Source organism: Halyomorpha halys, unplaced genomic scaffold (assembly GCF_000696795.3).
Source record: "Halyomorpha halys isolate HHAL.00 unplaced genomic scaffold, Hhal_1.1 Scaffold86.1, whole genome shotgun sequence".
Taxonomy (NCBI): domain Eukaryota; kingdom Metazoa; phylum Arthropoda; class Insecta; order Hemiptera; family Pentatomidae; genus Halyomorpha; species Halyomorpha halys.
Window position 1 is genome coordinate 582,347 of NW_027115494.1, and position 10,694 is coordinate 593,040.

Below are 10,694 nucleotides of genomic sequence, written 5' to 3' on the forward strand. Positions count from 1 at the left end.
CTTGGCCTGCCATTTTTCTAATATTTGTAATTTAAGGGGTGTACTGAGTTCTGATGGGGTAAGAACGGCGGTGCCTCGGCCAGGGAGCGTGATTCCTTGATTCCTTCCAGCGTAATTCCTTATTTTGTTCATCATTTAATTTATATATTTGTAAAAATGATGTGGGCTCATTTACCATTATCTATAAATTTAAGACAGAATGTAATATTGCACAGTAATTTAAAAAAAATTAAAGAATTCAATATCTCATATTGACTTTTTTAAAAATTTTATTTATAAGGTGTTAATATAATAAAATACACGATTAATTTAATAACTTTTTCACCGCTTTTCTATAAATTGATCGGTGTAAGATATTATTTTATCATTTGTATTATATAATGTGGAATCTTATTTAATATGCTCTGTATTAGTTTAGCCTTCGGTGATTCGAGATTATGGAAATTTTTACAACGGTTGTACAACCGGTCTCTTTATGATTTTTTTTTCTTTTAGCTTGCGGAGAAACGGGTCTATTTTATGGCCAGTCTTTAAAAATAAGTGTTGTTTACTAATTTAGCTGAGCGTGTTTTGTTTTTTCATTAATAACCCGAAATTGCCAGGGACTGATCTATTTTTATTGAGACCTTCTTAATGAAAAGACTAGTAATACGTCTATATCATTAGCACCTTAGAATCTATTGCTGCTAAACGCTCCGACCTGAGAAGTTTCACTTCTAACCAATATTTTATTTTTATATTACTTTTTTTGGATTCAAAATATTTTAAAACGTAAAATATTAAATTTTGTTGAGGGGAATAACAATTATTATCTTGGTTGAATACAAAGATACATTAATTAAAATTATAAATGGTTTATTTGTGGTTTAATTTATATATTTATAATAAATTAAGAATTTAGTTATTTATTATAAGGAGAAGATGATTGGGGGGTGCGATCAGAATATAACACAAATAAGTTGGAATAACTTATTTAATATTGCCAACGTTTCGGCCAAAATTTCTAGCCTTCATCAGGGCTAAGAACAAAGAACAACCAATGAATACAAAAAAATAAAATAGAAACAGAATGACATAAAGTAAATAATTGTACAGAATGAAATTAATAAAAAATAAAGTGATGAAAGAAGTGGAAAATAAAATGTGTATATAAGCAATTGAATAAGCAAGCAAAAATAACATAATTAAGGAAATAAGATAAAAATTAAAATGATGGAAAGAAAAATTAAATGATTAAACAAAAAATAAAATTGAGAGAAAGAAAATGTATGTAACTATTGAAATATGAAACTATATTATTGGAATAAAGAAACAAAATATAAAATTAAGTTAGATAAAAGAAGTAAATAGAAAACATAACAATAATAATATATAGTAAACATAACTAATAACATAGTAAAGGAAAATTATAAAAAGAAAAAAGAAGGAAAAGGGGGTAAAAGAAAGATAGGAAAATAGAGAATAAAACATAGAACGCATCTGCTAATAGCAAATCAGACAGCCAAATGAGCTCAGTGCCAGCGAGACTCAGAGTTGAAAAAGTACGTTATAAAATGATGAGATTATTGGGAGGTGAGGAAAGAAGAAAAGTAGGTAAAAATAACAAGAAGACAATATTTAAAATTAATTGAAAGAAGAAATCTTGTAAGAGAGTGACGAAAAACAAATGGAGAGAAAAAAAAAAAAAAAATTACAAACAAGAAGAAGGAACCAAAAAGAAAGAAAAAATAATTATTAATAAATAAATGATTTATTTATAAATGATTCATTCATTAAATAAAGAGAGAAAAGAAAAATTTTAAATCTTGATAAATTACAATGTACTATCATTGAAAATAATATTAAAAACAATAATTGTAGCGGCTAAATGAGGTTCAAGAGGAGGAATAGCCAAAAATGAAATTTCTAAGAAGAGACGAAACAGCTTTGTCAGTTAGAGATTTTATTATCTCGTAAAGTTTAAAAGGTAATAAAACAAGTTGCTATTTAACTTAAAACATGGGCTTTAAATTAGGCCGCTTACAATCCTATATTGATAACATTTATAATATTAAATCTTTTTACATTTCACGATCCTATAATAGGAGTATTCAAGATGTTGTGTTAAATGTAAAATGTTTTACCATGTTAAATGTTATAAGTATAGGATTGTGAGCAGCTCTATTTAAAGTCATGTTAAAGGTTAACTGCATAAGAGCTCCTAGCGGATTTTCTGAGGAGCGTTATAACCTCTCTTTCCAAAACTTCATGGAATTGTTTACTTCTACGTTTTGATTAAAGTAATTTATTACAATATGCCTAAAGTGAGTGAAAAGTGGAAGTTGTGTAAAAGTTTGTATACTGAGTGTCTGGTTAATCTTCTGACTTGTGAGGAAGAGAATCAAGATGAGCTGATTGACAACTGTCATTACACTATTATTATTGTCATTCATTGCTTTATTAATTTTAAAAACATCCAAAACAATACTAACACAATCAAAGCACAACGACAACAAATAAAACGGTGACGAGCTCAGCTGGTCTGTTACGTGACGTCATTCTCCATTTAACAGATCTTGTAATAGACTTCTAACCATGTTGTATGTTATATCGTTTTAACATGGTAAAAGAAGGAAATATTTCTGTATTTAACATGAGTTTTTCCATTTAACACGATTTAACATGTTAAACTAAAGATCATGAATACCGCTACTGATAACATTTGGCATGTTAAAACTTTTTACATTTCTCTATCCTATACTTATAACATTTACCATGTTAAAACTATTAACATTCACAACAAAGCCACGATACCCCGAATGTTGACTAATTAGTAACAACTGATTTTAGAACGTAGATCGTCGGTTCGTTGCTAGGCGACGCTCGTCAAACAACCCTTAGCGACGGTTACTCTTACATCATAATACAAAATATAAAATACTGACTACTAAAATACTACTACATGTCTTCTAAAATAAACTAAAGATGTAAATAAATGAATACAAATAAAAATAATTAAATTAAATACTAATATTATTAACAAATACAATATTTACAAATTAATTATTAAACTCGGTGGTTACAGGAGTAATTAAAAATAAATACAATAACCCAACTTTTTTTTTCTTTATGAAAAACATATATTTATTATTTTAATATATTATTCACTTTATTGCCCTCTAAAAAATAGTGAAAAAAAAGTTTTCTAAAAGTTTGGCACGTAGCTTTTCAACGGCGTTGCTTCAATTAAAAAAAAGAAGGAAGATTTAGGTGTTAAGTAATATTTCGATGAAAATTACTTTCCAGTAATCGATAATTAATCATCATCGATAACTCTTGAACTCCAGATATACTATCTAGGGCAGCATATTAGGGATTAGGAAATGGTGTCATTTTAAGATAAAATTATATCAATATAACCTCTAAAATGTTAGAATATGTTTTTTCTATACAATAGCATTGACTCCATTTTTAAAATCTGAGATTGAGATTATGTTTTTAACCTTAACACCATATCTCCGTTTAGAGATATAGAGGGTCACTTTTAATGTATTGGTGTTTCTAAGCAACCCAAAAAAGTACGACTAACAGTTTCAGTACAGCCATAAAGGGTGATTCTATATTGAAAAAAAAATCGCCCTGTATCTAACCAATTCATCCAATGGGCCCTGGGAGCTGAGAAAAATAAATATATTATAAATATGTATCTTATATTTGTCCAGTCACGGGTTGATCAGTATGCTGTGTAATGTAGCGACCCGATGTATTTGGGCAGCATGAATAAAGTATTTCTTTCTCTCCTCAGAAAACCTTACTAAAACCAGGTTATCTTAATCTTTGATGGCACAAAGATTCTAAACGAAATCAATATTCCCCTACCTCTGTTCCACAAAAGACGACTAACCTATTAAGAATATTTTTTAATATATCTTACAACTACACAATAATATATTAAAATTATTCTAATATACAATACTATTATACAACATTAAATTACTAAATTATTTACTATATCTATGTTATGTGTACTTAAATTTTTGGTTTCTGTCTTAAAATTAACATCGTTACTTATGTTTTTTGTGATATATATTGCTTCTGTTATTTTTCTATTTCTTTTGTGATTTACTATGTCTAAAATTTTAGAATTTTAAAAATCAAAATCATGTTTAAACTTTATGCTATGTTGTGTCAGTGCTGTTGTGTTGATATTTTTGACATTTTTACAATTACTCTTATGCTACTCAACTTCTTCTTTCTTTTACTGGCACAAGAGGAGCATGAAGCTGCCCTTGGCCTGCTCAACGGCTGCCAACCATCTTTCTCTATCTTCTGTAAGGGTAACTGGGATCCTCAGTTGTCGCAGATCCTGCCCCACAGCATCCCTCCATCGGCCCTTCGGCCTACCACGTCGCCGCACACCATCCGGAACGTAACTGTACAGTTTATGAGCCACTCTTTCCTAGCTCATCCTCATTACATGGCCAAGCCATTTAAGCCTCTCTAACCTTATGTACAAGGAGATGCTACATTCCTTGTAGAGCCCAAAAAGTTTGCCATTTTTCCTTCTTCGCCAATTACCATTCTCGCATACGGGCCCTAAGATTCTCCTCAGAATTACTCTTTCAAACCTTTCTAGCAGGTTAATGCTTTTATTGTTCCTGGTCCAAGTTTCTCCACCGTATGTGACGACTGGCCCTATCAACGTTTGTACAAGGTGAACTTGGTGGTACGGCAAACAAGTTTGCTTTCGATTAGCCTTACAATAGAGTAATAGGCTCTATTTCCAGCTGCAATTCGCCTTTTAACTGCTTCTTCTTCATCCTGGTTCTCATTGATAATAGAGCCAAGGTAAGAAAAACTTCTTACCACTTCGAAGTTATAGGGGCCCATTACAAGGCGACTTTGCCTCTGGTCCAGAGGCTTCTTACCCAACGGCGTAATCTCGCTTTTTTGTTACCTCTTTGCTTCTACACCCATCGCTTCGAAAGCAGTCCTAATGCTCTGTAGGGATCTACCGATGATGACGACGTCGTCTGCATAGGCCAGAACTTGGGTTATCTTTGTGAATAATACACCTTCATGATTTATTCCTGCTCTATTTATGATTGCTTGTAGAACGATATTAAGCAGGAGAGGAGCTATGTTGCTAAACTCTATTTTTTATTTTTTAGTAGTATCTCCAATAGAAATAGTTTAGAAACGTTGTTATTGTTTTTTAATGATGTAAAATAAAATAATTAAACAAAGAAGAGTACCTTTTCATTCAAAAGATCTAATTATAAATGAAATTTTTTCCAGTAGAAGATATAATTTTAAGTTTATAGGTTTCTTTAAATACTCGTACAGTTGTATAGTAAGCAGTTAATGATAAACAAAAACGTATTCAGAACTCTGCGACCTATATATCTGCACAGTACCAGTGCGGGTATAGACCTCTCACTATGTTTGCCCCCATATTATTATCAATTAGCTAACCGATACATGACACAGGTCCATCATGTCATAAAGCTTCCGCTTTCTCTCAACTTATTAATATACGTTATTGATCTGATTTAGAAAAAATCGATATTTGTTTGTTCATATTTTATGTACTGCCATTTCTTTCATCTTACTGTAATGGGTTTTTTTGCAAAATGTTAAGAATTTTCCCGGAATATTTATAGGCTATTATATACACAGGAAAAAATAAACTTAACAAAATTAAGCATTTTTTGCGTAGTATAAAAAGTATAAATTTTCTTCATAATTTGTATATGCCAATTTTCTCTATTTCTGAAGAATAAGAAAAACCTATTACTGATTCTATTAAATAGTTTTTTATTGACTAAAAATGAAAAAAACAATTAGTACAAGAGCCCTACAGGAGAAAAAAGGCAGTTATCTCCCCAATTTTTGATTACTTTAATGAAAACTATGTATAATTACGAGTCCAAATTGATGAGTCTGCCAAGTATAGGTAGGGGGAATAAAAAATGGCGGCTGTTTAAAAATCTTTAAAAAAAAAATTAATTTTTCATTCGGAGCTCTATATCTTAAAAACTACCAATAACACTAGAAAATCTAAAGGAAAATTATTTAAATAAATGTAAATTTGCTGAAATATTAGCCCTAGTAGAGCTATTTACGTCCAATAGTTCTCGAAATATAGCCTCTTAAAAACATTTTGATGAAATGTATGGAACGTAACAAAAGATCAGTAGTTAGTGAATTTATTTTGAAAAATCTATATCTCAAAAATCATTTGACGTATAGATGTCGATTAGAACTCGAATTAAAGCTAGTTTAATGGACTATAATGTAGTTTATGACGTTTAATTTTGTAGTAGTAGTTTCCATGAAATTTGCTAAAATTAATTGATTTATAGTTGTTCGAACAAATTTTCATTTAGCAAATTTATACTCATATGTGAATATCATAAAAACTACTACCCCTATGAAGATAAGTGTCATAAACTACTATATAGTAAGTTAAATTTTCTTTATTTTGAGTGTTGGCAGACATATGCACGTCTTGTGGGTCTTTTTTCAAAAATCCAACATTTTATACGAACAACTAGAAAGTTTTCATAAATTAAACTTATTGTCCGAAGAACTATAAATCAATTTATTTTAGAAAATATCATGAAAACTACAGCTCCTACGAAGGTAAAGGTCATAAACTAATCTACAGTATATGAAACTAGCTTTAATTTGAGTGCTAATAGACATCTGTACGTCACATAGTTCCTGGGATATAGATTTTTCAAAATAAATTCACTAACTACTGATCTTTCAGTACGTTCCATACAACATTTTTATGAAATGATGTTTTTTAATAGGTTATATCTCTCTTCTTTTTTTTTGTGTACCCATAATCAGAAATGAGCAAAAAATGGCTATAGTTGAAACTATTAGCTAAAATTGCCATGGATACGACCCTTATTCATGAATGAACAATTGATAAACAAATATCGTATCCATGACAATTTGAGATATTAGTTTCATAGTTACCCAACAAGGCCTTGATCTTTCACAACTCTATATCTCTGCATTTAATCCAATTTCTACGTTAATACAACCATTGGAAAGCTGAATGTTTCCTCTTATTACCCATACTATCACCATTTAGTGCCCTTACAAGGGCGAAATATTGGTTTCAAATAAAGAAAAACGTTATATTTTATATCTGTTGTTCTAATATGTTTAATTAAATCCGGTTTATGCCCTTAAGTGCAGTTTATAGTGCACTAAACCATTGCCAATTTTGGTAGTTCGGAGTGATTCTGCCCAGGTCATTTTTATCAGTCTACAAATTACCCTATTTAGTGAATTTTTCACATTAAATAAAAAATTAAAATTATTTATACCAGTCAACAGTCAAATTTATCATAACAATGTTTGTAACCTTCCCTACAATTGATTACTGTTGCGATAAATATTACTGTGATAAATAATTTTAATATTTAATTTAATGTGAAAAATTCACTAATTAGGGTAATTTGTAGTCTGATATAAATGACCTGGGCAGAATAGCCTGCAGCATGAAGTAGTTTTTAAATGATTTGGTTCTAAAATTGTATTACTATTGTCCTTGAGGATGGCTGAATTGGCCGAAACGTCAGACTTATAAAGGAATAAAAATGTTTTGAGACTAAAATAGATAAAATATTTTATATTTAAACAATATTAACCAGTCTCGAGAAAGTGTTATGATTATAAAGTACACAATAATTATTAAAAAAATTTAAACTATGGGTGTATAGATGTCATGATTTCGAAATGAAAATTTAAAAAATGACAAATATATGGATACAAAGGTGCCTAATATGGGATAATTGTTCCGAAACGTTGTAAAAAAAAAATATAGAATAGTTTATATTCTGTTTGGAAGTTTTTTCACCTCAAAAATTTAAAAAAATACACAGACCATTTGGGGGATTAGGATATTTGTACTTAGAGGATCTCAAACATCTATTTCCGTCGAAAATTAGAATTCTTAATTTTGCACGATCCCTTACTATATATATTCCATATAGTAGGTAAGTGAATGTAAAGACGTACACTAAGAAACTCCACAGAGTAAACAGTTGTTAGCAGTATAGTAGTACATTTAGTTTAATAATAATTTTCAGTAGTTTTCACAAAAAGAGATTTAGCAGTCATATAGAAACAAAAAAAAAATTTGAAACACTTATAGATAGTATAAGAGGTGTTCGTTAACACTTGTTGATTTGCTCAAACTTATTTATAAGCTGTAGTAAACGAGAAAACTAGTAGCTTTAATCATAAGTCACCAGAGAGCATTTATTAACTGAATTCCAAGAATGGCCTATTCTAGCCCCACGTGATACATCTCGCCTTATTTTACATTTCTGTTATATCAGCTGTGGATCGACTCCAGGCACACCTAGCTTATATAAGTGTGAATCTGGTCCATCATTGGACTGAGGGTTAAAATTGGCGGTTAAGCCTGCTGACCACATCACCTCTTCGAATAACCGAACAAGAAACAGTACTTTTAGATTGTGGGAGCATTGGTTTATTTTACGAATTCATAAATAAAACTGATATACTTATTTAATATATCACATTTACAAAGTATTAACCAGTTCTTTTTTAATGTATTACAGGAACTGAACCAGCAAAGCAGTACTATAGAGAGCTTGGCTGTTCTGAACAAGAGGGCGACACCAACGCTTACAACTGCAGTAAGTAACCTCATCGTTATATTTAATTTATTTAAATATATTTATCTAAGCTCTATGCAATATATATCTAAGCTCTAGTATAGCTCTATGCAATATATTTTCAAAGGCGGAGGTGTAGATGTCTTATGCAATCCTATTTGAATCTACTTCAGAAGGAAAACATTCTGGAACATTATCAAGTCAAATATCAGTCTTTCTATTTGCAGCTGATTGTATTTCCATGCTACAAAACGATATATTACAAATCGATTTCTTAAATATCGATGGCTTACTTCACAGTGGTGAAAACAACATAAAGAACAGATTTAGATTTTATAGCTAAATCAATTTAGTAAAAAAAATAATTGAAAAGATGTAATTTTCCTGAAAGAGAAAACCTTTCATTATATTTTTCGAAAAGTTAGTGTAAATGTACTTTGCACCATTGTGAAGTAAACTATAGATATTTCGACTTTAGGTTGAATTAACGTAACTATGATTGGAAAAAATATTTTTACAACCCCATTAAATGTACAATCGTAAAAAATAATTTTTTTTTGTTAATTTTATTTTTTACATATATATATTTTAGTAACGTGCTTCGGCCTTTTTACAACTCTCCATTTTACACTTTTTCCTCCTGTCCTCTTACTAAAATTCTTTTGTATTATAAACAAAGCTCTATGGAAGTATTCGTCGTATTTTGTTCTTCTTCAGGTTTTACACTACTTTTAAAATAAATTATAAAATATTTTGTTTTTTTTCTTTATTTTAGGTTATTAATATTATATTTTTCAAACTAATTTAGAAACGAATTTTAAAAACTTCTTTTTAACTCCACTTCTTGGAAACTTCTGTGGATTATCTAATTTCTTTTTCTTTTTTTCATGTCTTGTCACACAGAGATTCCTAAAGAGACTATTTGCTACTGCTGCTATTTTAGTGCACTCTGCTGGGCATTTTCTTCAACTATTTTCAGATGAGGAACAGTCAGTTTGTCATTTGTTTAGTTTATTTAGTAATTCGGTAAATGATACATTTAAATCTTTTGTTTGAGTTTTGTAATTGATTGTGTTCTTTATGTTTTTTTGGATACTGCAATTGCTTCTAAAAGCTTTCTTCTATAGCTATTTTTTTCCTTATACAGTATTTCAACATCTTGGAAATCAAAATTGTGTTATTTTTCGGTTCTGTGTGCTGTTTTTTTTTTTTTACATTTAGGTTAAGATCTGTTGTTACAATCGTTAGAATGTTGATATATCCAATCTTTTATTATGCATCATCACCTGCATAGGGATCAGCTCTGAGGACATCTGCTATTCCTCTGTTTTTGTATCTTTGTTAATATATGTTAGTGTTTATATATCCAATCATAGATTTATGAACATGCTCAGCGTTTTAGCAACGCGATTAATTTGGGCAGCATTGCCCAATAAACCATTCATCTCTTGAATATATTTGCAGGCAAATGCTAAAATAATGATTAAACAACCTCTCTGTTCCTTATGAATCGTAACATTGCACAAGATCCATACCGTTCGATATCTCATTTAAAATTAAGCGTCATTCGGACTGATAGGTTAGGAGACATCGAGATTGCATCAGTCTGGCTTTTGAATGATGGCTGTGCGTGCCGTAGGTAAAAAAAATTCCATCTTAAATGTAAAATAAAATATTACACGGTGATCACTAAAAACGTTTCTATATAATAGAGATATATAAAATAAAAAGTATGCATTACGTATTCTATAGTTACTTGATTACTTATTAATTCGTATTTCAAAGTTAGTGAAAGCAATTGCCTTACTTAGAAATTATGTTTATTATTAAAATAAACAATGGTTTTTAATATTCTGAATCAAGACAAAATTATATACTTATGCAATAAAACGATAGCTGAGGTGAGATGTATCTAAAGCAATGCTTGATTTTTTCTTTTGTTTTATTTTTTAATTATACAATACAAATCATATTAATGTTCTTTTTGGACTTATCGAGGTATCACGGCTTTTTTAAAAATATAATATAAGGCAATCCACAGCAATGGTG

General features: G+C 29.8%; 1 protein-coding gene across 1 annotated transcript in view; it reads left to right on the forward strand.

Moving 5' to 3' along the window:
* The window catches only part of LOC106677085 (uncharacterized), a 62,596-nt gene that overhangs the window by 28,670 nt on the left and 23,232 nt on the right, over nucleotides 1-10,694 (forward strand). Inside the window, exon 2 of the mRNA XM_014414777.3 lies at nucleotides 8,589-8,666. Coding sequence (XP_014270263.1) covers nucleotides 8,589-8,666 — 78 coding nt within the window. The remainder of the gene's footprint in view (nucleotides 1-8,588; nucleotides 8,667-10,694) is intronic.